This window comes from Oenanthe melanoleuca, chromosome 1 (assembly GCF_029582105.1).
Source record: "Oenanthe melanoleuca isolate GR-GAL-2019-014 chromosome 1, OMel1.0, whole genome shotgun sequence".
NCBI lineage: Eukaryota > Metazoa > Chordata > Aves > Passeriformes > Muscicapidae > Oenanthe > Oenanthe melanoleuca.
Window position 1 is genome coordinate 24,656,528 of NC_079333.1, and position 19,572 is coordinate 24,676,099.

A 19,572-nucleotide genomic window follows, 5' to 3' on the forward strand; every position below is an offset into this window, starting at 1 on the left:
TTTCCTTCACTGCAGAAGTTGAAAGAGGTAGAGTAGACAAGGGTGCTGGAAGTCAGACACCAATCCATGAACTATTCTTCCATGCCTCTAATTTGAGAGCCACAGAATATTAACAGCTTTCCACATGAAATCAATCAAGATGTGCTTGGACATAATTGATATGTAAGTGTTACATATTCTGACACATTAGTTATTTTACCTTGAAAAACAAGACTCTTCAGGTGGAAGGCACCTTTGCCCTACATGTCCTGATTCTTTATCTTCAAAAACAAGTGCATTTTCCCACCTTTCATTTTAAAAGAGCAAGGAGGAAGGAAGAAGAGAAGGCAACTACATAGGTGAAGAATCTGGCATAAGGAATTTAATAACATTGTTTTCAAAGCCAAGTACTAATTGTGTGCAACAAGGGAAAAAGAGACAGACTCTTAAAGAATGAAAATCATACATTAATAAATATTGGCTCCGTATGTGAGTACTTTTTCCAAGCACACTGGAAGTGCAATCCTTTAAGAGGGAAAAATGCTCCATTGTGCATGACAGCAAGAAGAAAAAGTAAAGATCATCAGGTTCTCAAAATGGCACAAGAAGTGTTTTCAAACACTGTTTACATGCAAAACCCTGTACAATCATGCCAGAATATTTGTATGTTCACCAGTTAATAAAAGTGCATGTTTTCATACTGATTTCCAAGCAATAATGCAGTCAAAACAACACTTAACATTCCATACCTTGATTATTTCCACCAACTGATCCACACCACTGTCACCTGGAAAGATCGGTTGTCCTAGTAACAGTTCAGCCAATACACAGCCTGCTGACCACACATCTAAAAAGGGAAAGGTGAAGGATAGGGAAAGGTATCAGTAAAATATACATATTAAGCCGTTCATAAAAAACCCAACCATTTTAAGCCACTTACTTTATCCTTTGCCATGTTTGATAGTGTATGCAACAAAGCTAAAAATAAGAAACATTCCTATCCTAATGTTACCAGATACCTGATACAAAACAACACAGTGAAGAAAAGTCTTAGAAGTCAAACTGTGAGACAATGAGAACCAGAAAAACATGTTAAATGCCACAATATATTAGAACTTACACATGCAGGGAAAAGACCACAGAACGTTTGCCATTTGTAAACTGATAATCTGCACAAACCTTGTGTCGGCTTAAATCACATGTATCATGAACTATGCATCGGTATCATCCAAAACAATGGCTGATGTTTTTATTGTTTCCAAGTGTTGAATAGCCTCAGTTTTTCTTACATGTATTGAAAGCATATGTGCACTGAGAGACAAGCCAGTACTGCAAGTATTACTGGTATCCTGAAGTACATGATGATTAAGGAATATGGGAAGAGCCTCTCTAACCAATCACTTCAAGATCTAATCTTCATCCCAGTTCCATTTGCCAACTTGGATGAGCAACAGAACTGCAAGTCATAGATCGCATGTCAACAGCATCTGTAGAAGAAGCCTTCATATAATTTTTGCATGTATACCAAAAGCCTCAAGTAGTCCTTAGGAGCTATTCCTCCTACACAAAGAAGTTTTTCACAATTTATTGCAGGTATATCTTCTTAAATAATTAGGCAATTGAATATTACAGAAGCAACTCAGGAATGTATCTAAGTGTACTAGAGAATATAGCACTTTACTTTTGGAACACAATTAACTAAAGTGAAAAATCTAACAAAGCAAATGCAGTAAACACCGTTTATCAAGTATTTGTGAGAATCTAATGTAATTGTACAGCAAATAATTTTAAACTGTGCAGCACAGTAGAAGTATTGTACTTGGATGCAGAAAACTGATTCTCCCCAAAAATAGATGCACTAAGATTTTCTAGAAAAAGTCATCAACTGTTGAATAAATACCTGAAACCTTACACTAAAATCCAATCTCAAACAAGCAATCAGCAACAGAAGATCTGTAAATCCTCTACTATAAATAAACACTCCAAAGGGGAAAATCAGTCCCCTTCCACCCATATTTCTTTTAACTCTCACCTGCTTTTATAAGCTAGCCTTATCCCCTAGGAGAATTTATCTCCTTAGACCTGTTCCACCTGAGATAATCTATGCTATGACAGAAATCCTTATTCCCACATGTATTTAAACTATATCCCATCCCTGGAAGTGTTCGAGGCCAGCCTGGATGGGGCACTGAGCAACCTGGTCTAGTGGAAGGTGCCCCTGCCCATGGCAAGGGGTTGGAATGAGGTGATCTTTAAGGTTTGTTCCAGCCTCAGCCATTCTGACTCCACAGTTCTGTGAAGCAGGATATACACATCCCTGCCAGTTATGGCTAAAGGTCTGAGTAAGGAAAACATCTCTGACAGTTCTCCAAGCCATTTATTATCAACTTGTCACAACTACCACCAGAGTGGTGCAAAATAAAATAAAAAAAAGCTTTCAGAAATTTAGGATTTATAACAAAATAATCTGCAAGTTAAAACACAGTTCTCCTATTTCTAAAGGAAAGAGTGAGAAGGCTATGCAAAAATACTTCCTCTCCTCTTCTCGAGAATATGGTTCAACTGGAACATACAGTAGACAAACAGCATTGTCATTACTTCTGCTTTTTAAATTATTCACTTCCAAATCAAATGAATGCACCTTTACCTGATTTCTTGGAGTTTATCCGAAAAAGTACCTACTTACAATGTAAACAGTAACCACAAAATTTGAAGTTTGAGTCTTGAATTTTAACAAGCAAACATACAAGACGATGCTTTTTTAATCTTTTAGTCACATTTAATAACAGCTAGTATGGCCACCGAGATGCTAAGATCTCTTTTGGACAACAAACTAAGTAGGAATCATGTAACGAATGTTTAATTGCATCTAATTACTAATCAGTGTCTCTCTCTGATAGCTCCTGCTGTTAGACCAACATGTACAGCAAAATCATGATATAAAGCTTTACTTTTTGTGTCTCCCATCTGGGTTTAGAGGAATTACACAACAGTTAAACAGACAGCGAACTCTGTAATCATTATTTAAAAGTCAAAGCCTTATTTTGCACTAAAAAGGTTATATATGGCAAAGAAAAATATTTGGCTGAATATATACAAATACAAAGCTGACAGGAGAGTAAGTAATCAATCCCAATTAACTTCCTTTTACGATTTTGAAACTATGCTAGCATTACTTTTTTCAGATTAGACTGCGGCTTATTTAAACTGTTTTTAATAACCTTCAGGTCTAGCTGCTCCATGAAGTTGGCTTTGTGCTGTTTTTTCTTTTCCTGGTTTCCCTAAACTCTTTTGCACTCCACTTATTTCAGACAAGTCTGTAGGGCAGAAGTCTTAAATGCAATACAAAAATTTTATAAAAACAGCGTGGAGCATCAGTGCTGGTTCCAAGGTGAGGAAGGCTCAGCCCTTGGGGGAAGCACTGGGCTTGCCCCAGCCCTGCCAAACTGCAACTGCAAACAAGTCAAAAAATGTGCAGGCACTTGTTCAAGAAGGCCAAGCACAAACAGCAGAGGGCACATGAGAAAGCTGAGGGCATCACATGGGAACAGAGGAAAAAAAGCAAGGATGTAGGTCATGAGGAAATAGGTGGCCACGGCTGAGGAATACTTGCTGCATTCATGCTGGGTTTAATCCCTCAAACATATAACAAATCCATAGGAAACCTATGTAGTAGTTCCTTACCCACTGAAAATTTCAAGTAGTCCCTTCCAAACTAGGCAATTTAATGTCTTGTTAAAAGTCTATTTACTTTTTCTTTATTTCACCTGCTAACACTTCAAATACACAGTGAAGTAAAACACAGACATTTCAAAATCCCCATCTTTTTTCCAGGTATGTTACTTCACCAACTCCCAAATTAGGACTTGGGCAATGTTCCCTAGGCAAGGAAGAGAACAAATTCTTGAAGCACCCTCAACAAAATCCAGAGTGGAAGCTAACTCGAGCAGCTCCCAAGGAGGGACAGAAACAAACAACAATATACACAGGTATATATACAACTCTTGATAAGCAATGTACAATAAGGAACAAACTAAGAAATTTAATCTCTGCTGAAGCTTGATGGAATTTATGTCATTGACTAAAATTTGGTTCCAGGTTAGTCTGCTCTTTTTCCCCCACACCTTTTATATCTTGCATTTTAAAATTTATCTACATCAGGATGGTAACATTTTTCCTCAAGCCTGAAGTAAACAAGTATTAATTTCTGTATTCAAAGACACTTTCCTGTCTTTGTACAGCCAGAGCTACCTGCTACAGATTAATATGTGGTGTAACTAACTGCTCGCACAGGAGAAGAAGCATTTTCTGATCTATTTCTTTTCAGTATGTGCAAGTTAATTAAAGTAAACTAGGACTCTCATTCACAGGTTTTAAATTAGCTAAAACAAGCTAAGAGAGACTCTTAAAAGAAAATACTTCAACAAATGGTCCTTACGCCAAACTAATTTGGACAATGTGAAATTTTAGGAGAAAATAGTGAAAACTATTCCTTTTAAGAAAGTAGACAAGGGTACTTTGTTCATATTTTCAGTGAAACGTAGTCTAAACAATACAAGAGAGAATAAATATGTCTGCCAGGCAGCAGCAACCTTCATATAAGCTTATTTCAGATAGTGTTCATACATTATAATGGTAGCTAATGCCATATCTTTCCTAGACTAAAGAACATTTACACAAATACCATTATCAACTAACGTACCTCCACTAATTTAAACACACAAAAACTCATACAGCCTCTTATACTACAAAACTTTTCTTAAACTGTTTCTACTACTTTATTGATCTTCAGAGCTGTTAGATGGACATTGTCTAATAACTATAATCTCCATAATGCCCTTGCTTTTGAATGCTTGAATGCATTTCAGCATTACATAAGGTAAGAAAACAAGTATTTCTCTTTAAATCAGGAAGAGGCACCTGGAAGGACAACCTGCAAAATACACTCCTTAGCTTTAATTCAGTAAGCGTGCAATGGCCATTTTTAGTTGGAAATTAATACCCTGTGCACAAATTTCACTTTTTCTGATGTCAAACTCTGCCTTTCCAAGCTGAAAAGCTGGCCCTCTTCCTCACAGCACAAGCACCATTCATTGTTTTACACTCTAGCTCCTCTAATTCCTTATTTGGAGGACATGGAGGAGGAAAAGGGAAAAAAGAGGAGGTTTCTCTCATCCACTTAGAACAAATTAAGAACTTCCATTTATCTGATACTTTATGGGGCATATTTACCTTCCTACTTCTTTTATTACCCTCATCTATTTATCTCTGCCTCACTATCCCTTCATCTTGATGGACTTTCTCCATTTGGGAGGTGACTCAAAGTTGCTGCTCTGGAAACCGGAAATAAATGAAGAGTCAGAAAAGCAGCCCTGAGAAGCCATAAATTCTACAGCTTCTAGTTGCCACATGTCAGACCCCAAAGTGCTTTTCACTGCTGCTTGTTTGAAACAGTACTTGGGATCCCAGAACAAGAGCAAAATTCAGGATTACAGGCAAGCGTACTAAGTTGGTGGTTCACATACCAAGCCACCACAGATCTATGGATTGAGGAGAAAGAGTAAAGCTGAAACATCAAAATGCTTGAAAAGATGTGTTTGTTCCAGTATTCAGAACAAAAGCTAAACACAGCTATCTCTATTCTTTTGCAATTAAGAGATGATACTACAATGACAGGTGGTAGAGCAGTACAGTAAATTAACACACCTGCTCATTTTCAGCACTGAAAGTTGCCATCTGAGAAAGAAGCAAATCCTTCTGTTTGGCAACAGCTCTGAGACACATCTTGCGGTGGTTCTTACCCAAGAAACTCTGAGACAGGCCTACTACACATACCTGCAGAAGAGCTGCTCCAGACTGCAGAGGTGAAACATTAGCACTTGCTAGGAAAGTGAATGAATAACTTAATGATACTTATTTTTGGACACCCCAAGAGAAGCTAGTAATGGTCATGCCGATCAATCTTTCCCTGACAGTGGCTATAAAAAGTTCCCTCTGGAACACTCCCAGCTCCTGCCAGTGCAGCAGTGGAGCAAACACACAGAGACCAGCAGCCCCTCATTGTGCAGAAGCGCCACTAGGATCTGGTGAGCCTTTCCCTGCCCAGCCACCTCACCCAGGGAAAGAACATGAGATTGAGGCATGAGATGCACAGCTTCTTTCCATACAAAAGAAACACGTGGCAATAGAAACACCTGCACACATCCCTACCCCAGTGCCTGTCCCAGAACAATGCAGGGGAACATGGGCAGCCATCCCAGAGTTTTTCAGTAGCAGCATCACCCATATGACCAGCACAGCCAGCATCATGCCATCAACATATTCTGGGATGCTGCAATGCACACAGGCAAGGAAGAAGCTTCAGCTGAAATACTGTCAAGGCATAGCTGAAGGGAAAAAAACCCAACTAACCAGCCCCGATTTCCCTCTCTCCCCCTCAAGAAACCCCAACCAACCAACCAACAACAATAGCAAACTCCTGCAAATCAGCCACAGGAAGTAAACGATGACCATTCCCAGCAAGCTTTAGGGACCTACACAAACACACACATCCATTTGAAGAATTCACAGCCAAAGGTGAACAAAGGCCCAAACTGTACAAGCTATGAAGGCACTCAATTGACATGAGTATTTGTGCCTGACCACTGAAAATTCCTATAAAGCTGGAAGGCTGGCACAGAACAGAGCTATTATGGGTATGGATTTGTAGCTATTTGGCAACAGCAAATATTTAAAAATTCAAACAGGTCATTATTTTAAAAATAGAGTCCCAGGTCTGCTGGAGGCACTGACAGCAGCAAATGTGATTCGATGCTACTCTTACTATGGTATTTATCTAAATGCAGCACTAACATGGTAATTCACAGAAGTGCAACAAACATCACACCCTGGCTCAGTTATTTTTTAAAGGGACCTTTTGGGTTAGAATTGAAGTCACTTCAATGAAACAATCAAGATCCTAGAAGTCAAATGCCAGTTTACAGTTAGTTGTGACATCCGGGATGACAAAACACATCCTGGAACCAATTGCTACACTGAAGAGACACACAGCCTAATGCAACTCCTGGTTCCAATGCTTAACATGACGACTAACAAGTGACATCATCATAATGCAGCTGTTTGTGCTGCTAAGTCTTGGGCTACCAGTGTCACTGCCTAGTCTTAAAAAGCACTTCTTGCTCAGAAATACTTCCAGGAATTATCCTATTGCAGTGCATTATAATCATAAGCCCTGCAGTAACATTAATAAACAACAAAAATCTTAAAAAAAAGGAAAAAGCTAGGAGCCTTACAGATACTATAGGAAAATTTCTACTTAAGAACAATATTTGGCTTCGTGTTCTTCACTGATTTTACTTTTACTGTATTTTTACGAGAGGGTACTTAACTGGGGGAGTAAAAATTTCTGCCTTACATGTAAAGAAATGCAAACGTTTTGTACATTACATGCACACACAAGTGATTTTTACAGTGATAAGGACTACAGTGGGAAAAGGTTGTTATGCTAACACCTCACAAGAAAAACTAGAACTAAAAAAAAACCAAGCATACCAACATTTCAGTTTAAAAGGAAGTATTACAGTACTGAAGCATTTCACAGTTCCCTGTACTCTGAGCTACAGATAATGCACTAATAATTACATGCTCTTTCTCTTCTTTTAATAAATCTCTCTATGCTTGTTAATTGGTTTTCGAACAAGCTGGATGAGTTTGGATGAACAATCCCACACAAAATAAGGAAGAGTTCTCACTACGCACTGTTGCTGCTTACCCAACAAGAACTAAGGAATACGTATAAACATCAGCACCACAAAATTAACCCTTAGAATTTCATTCCTGCTCATCTTCCAGATCCAAAGACTGCTGAGAAAGAAGTGGAAGGTGGATAGGAGAGAAAAGAACAAAGGAATATTAACTTAATTTTCAAGCAATTCAGCGCAAATTTCAAAGAAAGGACTTGGAGGGACAGGTGGGGTTTTTTGGCATGAGAAAGTCAGAACAATGACTGAAATTCAAGATATTTTTGGAGGCAAGTGAAAAATTACACATCAGAATGGAGTTTTTATTAGAACCACTGTGATAATTGATAAAAGATTCGTGTTAATCATAAAAGTATTGGGGTTTGTATAAACCCGAATACTTAGGTCTGAAATGACGCATGACACTAAAGAAAGGAAAAGATATGATTAAATCATTGTTTTAAATCCCCTGTTATGAATATTATGTTTTCTAAATAATTTGTATCTACTAACACCTTGCAAAACAAGGCTTTCACACAGCCCAATAGATTCTGCAAAATCAGATTTCTTGCCTTTGTATAATAAATTGTAGCCTATCCACTAAGACCAGACTTCCTGACTTTTGCCATTTCTTATCTACCAAGACCAGATGGCTATCTATGATACTTGACAAATTGCCTAGAGACTCAGATCATCCAGCGATCCCACGGATCACCACTGCTTACTGGGCAAAATTATGACAGAAAAAAATAACAATTATTGATTACAACAGAAAACTAGACTACAAAGAAGCTGCAAACAAAGGTTCGATGGAGCATGGAGTGGGCAGTGACCCCGCCATGTATACCCAGCGCTGCATTCTCTGTCTATATAAAAGAAACCAATCTAAATTTTGCTGAATATTGGGACTTTCTTTTCTCATCTATAACACTATTTTAGAGATTAGCATGTAAAACAACCAAAATTTAAAGCGCAACTTGAGAAAAGGTCTGCAGTTGGAGCAAGAGACTTTTCACAGGCCTATCTGTAAAGCAGTCTCTCCTACTGACACATAAAATACTTGTTTTATGCAGTTATCCTTCAAAACAAGAGGTCTCAGTGCACTCTGATAATGCAGCTGAGCCAATCTATTAGCTCTCAGCTGGCAAAAAGATGTCAAATGGGATCAGCCACCTTCTACTCACTCACGAGCTCACACCACTTTGCTTTTACCTGGGCTCAACTGCTTACTGGACTGCACAATAATGCTGATTGCACCCACTCACACAGCAGGAAGTTAATGCGCCAAAATCTCTTGTCAGTTGATGCTGAATCAGCAAATTAAACAGCAAACTGTGAGAGCCAGGGTACCCAGGGGCAAGAGCAGCAGTAAGTTCTGCTCTTTTATCTTTATTGTGCCATTACTTTCCCCAGACTACTCTGAGGGCCTCTTTTTCCAACCAGGAAGATATGCAAGAAGTGCTACAATACAATACATACTAATGGGAAAAAAATTAGTGAGAGCAGGGAAGCCTTCAGGAACGAGTTGAAGTGGTTTGTTTTTTTTTTTTTAGAACTGCAGAGTTAAAACAAGCCAGCCAGCCACTGTGTTTCACACTAGTTCAAACATAATAAGTTTAAATATACTGATTATAAACACAGCTTGCCAAGAGTTGATCATGATCTCCCTTTTGAAAACATTAAACCTTGCCTAAATGATTCAAGTCCATAAGCAAGGTAAAAGGCTCCCCAATATTGTGCTGAGAGCCAAATCGACTCTCTTTTGCACTAGAACTCAGAAGGAGCCCAGGCAGTATCTTGACTGAAAAACTGAAGTAGTTACCAACAACCAGCCAACACAGTTGTCAATTCCCAAGATTTTTAATTTTGCTGTTCATTTTTAGTTCTCTACTGTAAGAAAACTTGGCTGTTTCCTGATCTCCATCAAACCTCCAGCTTCCCTAGTACTTCTATAACACAGCTATGTGTCAGGTATATAGAAAGAGTTCTCTGTTTTCAAAATTAGTGACTAAAGGAGACAGCAAAAGCTAGCAGAATTAGCTGAATTAGAAGGACTGCTGTATACAATATTTTAAAGTTGTAAAGAGTATTTAAAATCAATCATTAGGCCACACTTACCTCTCCTTATAAAGTCTTACTAAAAGCCAAGTACATAAATTACAGATTTATATCTAAACCACAGCACCAAAAGCTGTGGCTGATTTTCTACAGACATTCTTTACAGTTATTTCAAATTATTAAAATACTTTTCTGGCTTGAGATCTCATATTTACTTTTAAGCTAAATGGCAACATTACGTGGATTTTTTTTTTCACTTGTAATCAGATTTTCCCCCTATACACTGAAAAAGATCCTTTCCTAGTGTAATTGATGCTGAATCACAAAAGGTGTAGAAAGCACAGCAGCCATCTACAAAATATTTGCATTTCTTTAAAAAGTGGTACCTAGTAATTTGCAACCAAATTCAGCCCCTGAGGATTATATCTGAGATCTCTGGAAACCTTTACACTTCAGTACAGGATAAAAACTGAGGTAGTTGGTATAGATTTCAACCAAATACATACATACCTATACTGGAGGTATAATCGGTGGCTCCAAAGATCAACTCTGGTGCCCTGTAGTACCGAGAGCAGATGTACGACACATTGGGTTCTCCACGAACCAGCTGTTTTGCACTGGAAAGGAAACAAGAGTATTTCAGTAATGAACACTTTTACAATATTGCTGTGCAGACCAGCATTAAGCTCTGGCACTCTTCACCCACTCCCAATTCCCAAATGTTCAAGTACAATGTTCTAAGCTGATGCAAACTGACTCCTTGATCCACTGTGAAATCAGTCCAATCCAACAAGCATCTATCTTACACTGGAACAGCAAAGGAAATTCTGACTACAATCTAAGTGGAAAATGGGGTCCAATTTTTGGCTGCCAGGTGTCTTTTGCCAGATACAAAGGCTTGTTTACAGTGGAAAAGAGGACAGAAAACAGTTCACTCAAATGTAGTCACCGTTTAAGGTTCAAAAGCTCCAGATACTCACAAGGACTGAGTGGGATATTTTTGTTTGTTTGGGTTTTTCATTTGTTGGTTTACTTTTCCATTTGGTTGGTTTTTAATTTCCATGTCAATATTCTGCCCCTCGGCTACTTAAGAGAGAGTGGTACAAGGTGACGAAAAAAAAAAAGCCTTTGCCATTATATTCACACGTTAGTGGTCCATGATTAACATGAAGGTTTCTCTTATACTGTAATCCATCAGCCACAAAGGATCTAACCTACAGCATTCCCTCAGTACTTCTCTTTGAAAGAATGCAAGAAAAAAAAAAATGGACCACAAGACCACAGTACTTTGGGAACATGAGTTTATGGGCATATTACACTTCTTTATTAATGAACAAGCGCTAGACAAAAAGGAGTTGGAAGACAAAACTTTCCTTTTGGAAATATGACATTCACCTAAATAGCACCAAACACTGCGGAGTGGCAAGGCAGTCAAATCCAGTGTTCAGCTCTCTAGAAACTCCTCTCAGCCTTCAGCGAAGAACTTCCACTATCCATTTTAAAAAGTCTTAGTTTTCAGTTTTCTGTATAGAAACTACAGTAAACAAATTTCCACTGACAAAAAATAGTAAGTATTCCCTTTTTATGCATTGTCAATTTTGAGCTTCAGCATGATTCCTACTTAGTTGCAACACTGGTGAGGAAGAGCTGAGAAGGAGATCCCGAGGCAGAGCCATGACAATGAACTGTTTGAATAACTCCCATCTGACATTTTCACTCACCATAGGCAAGCAAATTTAGCAACAGCAGCTTCTGTGACCTCTCACATATATACCCCAACTATTTTAGTCCACAAAGTTACAGCCCAATCTAAGGACTGAACTTTCCCAAAGAGAAATCTATGTCCTGTCTCACTGCAGATTGCCAGAATTTCTGTATCAATTCTAAGATGGCGGCTGGACTCTAAAGGTGATTGAGTGGATATTGGAAATAAATGTGCTTCTGGAAACTAGAACACAGAAGTCCACTATCCAAGAGCTTCAATTGGAAGTGCTACTTCTGATTTTGAGCCTCCATGGTTTTTGCAACGTTAAGTGAATTGTTGTACATGCAAGTACACTGACTAGTGTAACATCAGCCTTTTCAATTTACAGTGCCACTATGCCTGTCTTCTCTTGCCTAAACACTGCAGTAGTAACTGGTTCTGTTTTTCCATGGTGCAGTATTTTCCCTATGTCATGGTGCGCTGATTTTATTTTTCTAATACCTGCAAAAATAAGAGGCATGAAGTTGAACTCCCTCCCTCTGAATATTCTTTTCCAGCTCTTCCCTGCCACTCCTTTGAACTCACTTTGGTGGAAAAATAAAATATCAATAATTCCTCTTTTAAGTTACAATTAAAGACCCTCTAAGGGACATCGAGAATTTCTTGACAAAGTTGCATTAAGCTTCACTTTGAAAGAAGATCTTTTCACCAGTTTTCAGGCACAAATGTACTTACCTTCCAAAGTCGCAGAGTTTTAGAACAGCTGTATCAGGGTCCAGTAAGAGGTTCTGTGGTTTTATATCCCGGTGGCAGATTCCAAAGGAATGGATATAGGCTAAACTCCGGAACAGCTGATACATGTACAACTGGAACACAGAAATACCAGTCAAATCAGGGTAAACAATTACTTTTGCACAAACTCTTATTAGAAGAAAAACAAAATCGCAGAGAAAAAGGCCATACTGAATGCCTATTAGGCCTATGAAGGTGGGCAAGGTCTTTGCATACCTCCCCCACATGCCCTTTGCTACATACATACATCATGTGGTTCAAACCTTTTTATGTGCCCTTTGAGATAGCATAATAAGCATAATTCCAAAGAAATAATTGTGCCAGTTTTCCTACATTTGTAAATAATGGCAATCACAAAAAGCATACACAAAATAAAGGAGTTACAGTTTGCTCTAGAAATCAGCATATTCACAGCAGTGAAGAAGTATTCCAGGTTATTAAAAAAACCCAAAACAAACAAATGAGCAACTAAAAAATATGCTCCACAAAATCCAAAAGAAAACCCTTTAGTTGACGAAGCTATATTAAATGTTGCTCAAAGACAAGGGTAGTTAAGTGTCTCAGCCTGTCACTGAAGTGAATCCCCTTAGCAAGTGTCTCTTGCTGAGGGGACAGAGCAATTTGAATTTCAAATCTCTGAACAAAACCAGAAGGTGAATAAAACCAGCTGTTCAGAATAATTTTATGCAAGGCACAACAAACAAGTATGCTGAGGGAGAGTCTTCTCTGCCCACTTTCCAGGGCTGGCTCACCCCTTAGCAAGGCACAACACAGGAATGGGAGATATTACAAAGCCAAGAATTTCACAGGACAACGTTAGAGGGCAAGGATGATGTCCAGCTTCTGGAGCTACACACTTTTGATTATGGATAACAAAAAGTTGCTGGATACAATTAAGCATGTATAGCATATACAGTCATAAAGGCATGGAAAGCCGTTTTAAGGTTGACAAAAGACTGCCAGATTATTTTTTGTTTTTGTTGTGCCCTCACAAGTTTTCACTTAAATCAAGCTACAGGTAGGACACTACACCAGATATGCACCTCCACATTTTTCTTTTACATGCACATTTTCTACAGTTCACCTTTAACAGTCTATACAACCAAGTGCAATTACTTGATATTGATATCAGGTCACGTTTGCCTCTCTTTCACCACTGTCTTTGTCTTCACACTTTCTCTCGCCCCTTGTTTTCTGTTATTTGTTTGGCATGGAAGTAGGAGAGGGAGAAGAATTGGTTGAATTTTGGCTCTAGGCCTCTGGTTTTCATACGTGTTTCTGAAAACCACAACTCTGCACAAATAAAAGCAAACAAACATTTTTTTCCAAATTGCCTTTTCTAGTCCCTTATGTATTGTACAAATGTACTGCAAAATAATGCGAAAGACTGCTTCGACTTGAGGGGACAAGTCAACACATGTGGGATTTAGAAAGTATGCCTTTCATCTCCACACAGCAAACCCAAAATTTCCAAGAACTTCTAACAGCAGGTTAGAAATTACAAATAAAAATTAACCAGAAGACTACTAGTACAGCTTCTGTGCAGCTGCAAGTTTCTTTGTTACCCCAAAGCACCTCTCTTCCTGTCTAGTTATCCATCAGAAGTGAACAAATAGGTATGATCTGACCTTTGTGTAGCCAAGATGCCTGGAAAACTGCAAAATCCTTAATGACATTAAGGTAACATGATCTTATTTTAAAATACAGGATTATATAAAAGCCTTGCCAGAAAAATAAGAATAGCTTTCCAGGCTACCTGGAACAGGAAGTCCCAAGCATTCTGCAAGATGAAAGAGTTGAAGCAGATTTTTCTCTGAAAGTGTAAGAAAGAACAATTTTCTCAAGTTCCCATAACAGAAAACAATTAGGGCAAGAATACTGAAAAAAGATACATAAATAATTTATCTAAAGCCAAGCCTACAGATTTTGGAAAGCACATAACCTGAAGACATTCTGTTCCACCAACAGACCAGAGTGTCCCTGAAGTCTGCTGGATGATAAAATTCTGTGCTTTCTAAAAAATCAGGCAAAAGTGATGCCTATTCCAGAGACATTTACAATTTACCCATATAGTTATGGCACAAAATTTCATTATTGAAATAATTACTATTTTTAGCTTTCACCTTTGAAACTTTCATCTTATTTCAACCAAATTGAAGTTTTTTTTAAGCCAATCCTTACATTAAGCATTACACTTTTAAAGAGGAGTCTGGAGAAATCAATATGCGTCAGGAAAATTTCTTGGTAATTTCCACTAAATATTACTATATGTCATGTTAACAAGCTAATGCCATGTGAAAACATCATCATTCACTAGTGTGTGGATTGTGGCCTCCGCAATATATGAAACAGAACTATGAGGCCCCAAAATAAGGAATTTTACTTATTTTAACCCTTTGTGTAAAAGACCTAGACAACTTGAGTAGGGTTTTGAAACTACCATGTTCACACAAACACCTTATCCCATGTAGCTTTTGAAGACATAAGCCAATGAGCTTCAACTGGAGACAAAATTGTGCCTTTCATGACCACAACAAAAGCACATGAATTTCTACTCATATGCCAGGAAAAGGGGAAGATAACAGATTAGGGAACATGCTCTTGACATCCTCTTTCATGTCTTTTATGTCTAAGATGCTTCAAAAACAAAACTCTCCCCCCACACTCAGTCTCCCCAGCCCATTCCAAGATTTCTGTAAGGTCAATTGGGAGTATTTGTTAAAGTTTCAACCCTCTCTTCACCGTAACAAATAATTCTAAACTTTTTTCCTAGCCTCAAGATCTAGTTGCTTCTAAAAATTTCTGAAAATTTACTACTATGTCAGAAAAGAGTAGTCACAGTGTATTTCTACAATATCTTTCTTCACCTAACCACATCTGTCAGTTACCTACCTTGACATAAATCATAGGGAGTGTCTGTTTGGCCCGACTATAATGTCTGGCAACTCTGTATACTGTTTCAGGAACATAGTCCAGCACCAAGTTGAGGTACACCTCATCTTTCTGAAAGAGAATAGAGAAGAAAAACAAATCAGCACTAGATTTGAGGCATGAAGTACAATAAAAGTGTTCAGAGAAACCTAAAAGAAGAGAAAGCTGTGGACATTTTGAGTCCCATCTTTAGTGTGCGAACTGCCATGGAACTATTTGGGCTTTGCACTTGTGCATTAATAATTCTATCAAACTTATGTTTAAGGTCATGTTAATTGTTCTGGTCTCCAATGTAAGATATTTTCAGATTATAAATGGAGACAAGGATATAGTTGTTCTGCCCAGTCAATATTTTCATTAGGAGAGTATTTCAAGGTAACATCTGCATAATTAGTTAATATAGCCTATTAACTCATTAGTCCCTTACCTGCCAAAACCCAAGAAGTACAAATTTCAAAGTTCAAAACTCAGCCCCTAACAACATCACATTAAAAAAAAGTTCAAACTATCTTCATCTTTGACCTTACTGAATTCCCAGCTATTAAAAGATTAATATATATTAACCATTTGTATACACGAAGCCCATGTTAACATTTGTAACCATTCTATTTACAGGTATTTTGATGTCCAGTAATCTCAAACACATGAACTTATTCATGACAAAAGAGAACAAGCCAAAAACAAAGTCTCAAGTATAATTTTTAATATCTAGGATGAAGTTAGAGATTCAGGTGAACATAACATGAGAAAAAACAGAAGTAGCATTATAGTAAGGTAACTTTGTTACATTATAAAGTACTTTATACATTAGCAAAAGAAAGAAGGAACAAAGAGGACTTAAATGACAAAGTACTATAATCCTATAGTGCTTAACTGCAAAACTGAGAATTTTCAGCAGTAGAACAGGTCTTAAAGACACTTCTGATATTTTAATGCAGTGTTCAGTGCAAATCCTACCAGGACTGTGAATACATTTAATGCTGGGGTGGATATATTAACTGTATCAGCATGAAAAATTATTTTGGAAGCTAGTAAATTAACTAGAAGTAACCTCTCCTGTACCTGCTATTTTATCACCTAGAACTTAACAGAGAAAGGCAATACATAGAGAATTTACATGGAACAGCACAGAGCTCCCAATCTTCAACAGGAGGCCCTTGTCAGAGGATCTATGTCTATCTCTATTTTAACACCTAAATCCAAACCTCATTTAGCTACAGCAATTTAATACTACTACTCTACTGTGACTTGACACTTCAAGCACAGAGGGAGGCGTGTTTCTCTCACAGTGCTCTGCTGTCCTGCCACACCAAAGAGCAGCAGTCTGGTACACTGCAACACACAGAGAAATACACACTTCAAATAAATATGCAGAGAACTGCTGGCTTTGTGCATTTTTAAAGGCTCAGAATTCAAGACCTCTGCTCACCATTATTTGATAATAAAGGCTTGTATTTTCAGGACATTTTAATAGCTCTTACCAATACCTCCTAATAGAACAAGTCACCTTACATGGCCCTGCTTATGTCATTCCTCCCTACAAAAAAAACAAAAAACAAAAACAAAACAAAACAAAACAAAAAAACCTCTTTTCTTAATATCACTGCTTAAATGACAGTGGCAATAGCACATCACCAAGCAAATGACAATGGCCAACAACTTGTATCTACCTGGTCTTATCATACTTCTCAAACATAGACAAGGAGCAGCCTCCGAAACCCTGCCTATGCTGGTGCTTCTCCCAGCATCATCCAAGGAACTGGGAACAATGTGAAGGCTTTCTCGGGACCAAGCTGGGGAGAAGGAAATTTCTGAAATGGATGAGAAAGGACAACTACCAGCAGAGGAAATACCAGATGGCTCTGGAACTCCAAAGACATGCAAATATATGCAAGGAAAAAAAAAAAAAAAACAAAAAAACCCCAAAAAACAACAAACAAATTGGTATTTTAGCACTTTCCCTGCAACAAGAAAATTTTATTTTCCTGACTCCCACTTCAAACCAATAAAATTCATCCACCACCTCTTCTTAGATAAGAGCTTTCAAAATTTAGTTATAAAATACCAAAAATATGTCCTAAAAAATTCAAAGTTAGCTTATGTCTGGTAAGACAACCTGTAAACCATGAGAGAAAACAGTTTCATGAATATGAATGCTGTTTGCTTTAGTGCAGATACAACCTGATGAATATGCTAAAAGTCTGCCTCTCAGAGGATGGGAAAGTCTTACTGGAGACAAATCACTTCACCAAGTATTGTTACTGAGGTTGGTGATTTTGATCCAAGGATTCATGTTTCATGTATTGAAAAGATTTACATAAGAGATGTGCAGAAAAAAATTAGTAAAAAATAAATTATAGTGATTTTATAATCCTCTCGTAATACAAGCAAAAGGACACTTGTAAAACAGTAAAACATATGATTAGTAAACCCTGTCTAAACTACTTCACAGCAGTGAGTTTTGAGAATTACAGAACTACTCTCTAGTCCATATAATCTTTGCTTTGCTTTTAAGTGCCTCCATTTTTATTTCTAATTTTACATTCTATTAAAAATGGGACCAATTCAATAGCATGACATAACATAAGCACAAAAAACCTCGAGACATTTGCATCTTTAGAGGTGGAGGCTTCACTTTTAAGTTTTGATGCCATCTACAGTACCTAAACGAACTGCATGGGGTTTGTGCTCCACACAGCTGCTTTCCACTTCCAGTTCACCCCACGGTGCAGCAGGAACCATCAGAGAAAAGAGCATAGCATGCTTTGTCTGCTGGCAGCTGGTTGCATGGTGGGGCTTCATCAGCCTGGGTCACTTGGTCCTGCTCCTCTTCCTCAGCAAAATCAAGATTTTTACCTTCCGGCCAGTTTGTAATTATCTCCAAAATCCCTGGGCAATTTGGGTTACCAATACAGGCGCACTGTGTGATGAGGGCAATCCACTTGCTCCATGTGGCGTCGGTGGCATGGTGGGTAGAGGGAGCCTTTCCTTTGAACATCCACCCCAACACTGGCAGTCAGGGTGCCAGGAGAAGCTGTGCTTCCGTGCCAATCACCTCTGAGGCAGTATGAACTCCTTCATAGGCAGCCAGGATTTCCTTCTCTGTGGGAGTGTAATTGGCTTCAGACCCTTTGTAACTTCTGCTCCAGAATCCCAGGGGTTGGCCTCAGATCTCACCAGGCACCTTATGCCAAAGGCTCCAGGACAGACCATGGTTCCCGGCTGCAGAGTAGAGCACATTCTTTACCTCTGGTCCCGTCCTGACTGGGCCAAGGGCCACTGCATAAGTGATCTCCTGTTTGATCTGGGTGAAGGCTTGATGCTGTTCAGGGCCCCGGTGGAATCATTCCTCTTGCGGGTGACCAGGTAGAGAGGGCTCACAATCTGGCTGTACTCAGGGATGTGCATTCTCCAAAAGCCTATGGCACCTAGGAAAGCCTGCGTTTCTTTCTTGCTTGTTGTTGGAGACATTGCAGTGATCTTACTGATGACCTCAGGCGGGATCTGACACCATGCACCTCACCACTACACCCCCAGGAACTGGATCTCTCAGGCAGATCCTTTGCTTTACTTTTCTTGATGGCAAAACCGGCTCCAGGCAGAATCTGGATGAACTTCTCTCCCTTCTCAAATACCTCCACTGCCATGTTCCCCCACACAATGATATCATCGATGTAGTGCAGATGTTCTGGAGCTTCACCCTTTTCCAGTGCAGGCTGGGTCAGTCCACAGCAGATGGTGGACCTGTGTTTCCACCCGTGGTGCAGTCGGTTCCAGGTGTATTGCACACCCCTCCAATTGAAAGCTGGACTCCAGCTGGACTGCCTTGGACTCCAGTTAGTACTGGAGTTCCAACATGTCCAGCACGGCAGTGCTCAGTGGTGGAGTCACTTCATTCAAGGCACAATAGTTCACAGTCAGTCTCCATTCTCAATCAGACTTGTGCACAGGCCAGATGGCACTGTTGAAGGGTGAATGGGTTTTGCTGACCAACCCTCAGTTCTCCAGCTCATGAATCATCTTGTGGATGGGGATCACAGCACCTCAATTCGTCTGGTACTGCCGGCAGTGCACTGTCAAGGTGGCAATTGGCACTTTTTGCTCTTTCATCTTCAGAAGTCCCACTGCAGATGGGTTTTCTGACAGTCCAGGCAAAGTGTTCAATTTCTGAACACTCTCTGCCTCTACAGCAGCTATTCCAAAAGCCCACCTGAGGCCCTTTGAATCTTTGTAATAGCCATTCTGGAGGAAGTCTGTGCCTAGATTACATGGAGCCTCTGGGCCAGTCACAATAGGATGTTTCTGCCACCCCTTCCCTGTCAGGCTAATCTCAGCTTCCAGCAAAGTATATTCCTGTGATCCCCCTGT

General features: G+C 39.0%; 1 protein-coding gene across 2 annotated transcripts in view; it reads right to left on the reverse strand.

The window, feature by feature from the left end:
- The window catches only part of GSK3B (glycogen synthase kinase 3 beta), a 146,207-nt gene that overhangs the window by 41,013 nt on the left and 85,622 nt on the right, over positions 1 to 19,572 (reverse strand). For both annotated transcript variants that reach the window (XM_056494430.1, XM_056494422.1), the window contains exons 4-7: positions 15,166 to 15,276; positions 12,217 to 12,347; positions 10,287 to 10,393; positions 729 to 826 (exon numbers count right to left, since the gene is read on the reverse strand). In XM_056494430.1, coding sequence (XP_056350405.1) covers positions 729 to 826; positions 10,287 to 10,393; positions 12,217 to 12,347; positions 15,166 to 15,276 — 447 coding nt within the window. The remainder of the gene's footprint in view (positions 1 to 728; positions 827 to 10,286; positions 10,394 to 12,216; positions 12,348 to 15,165; positions 15,277 to 19,572) is intronic.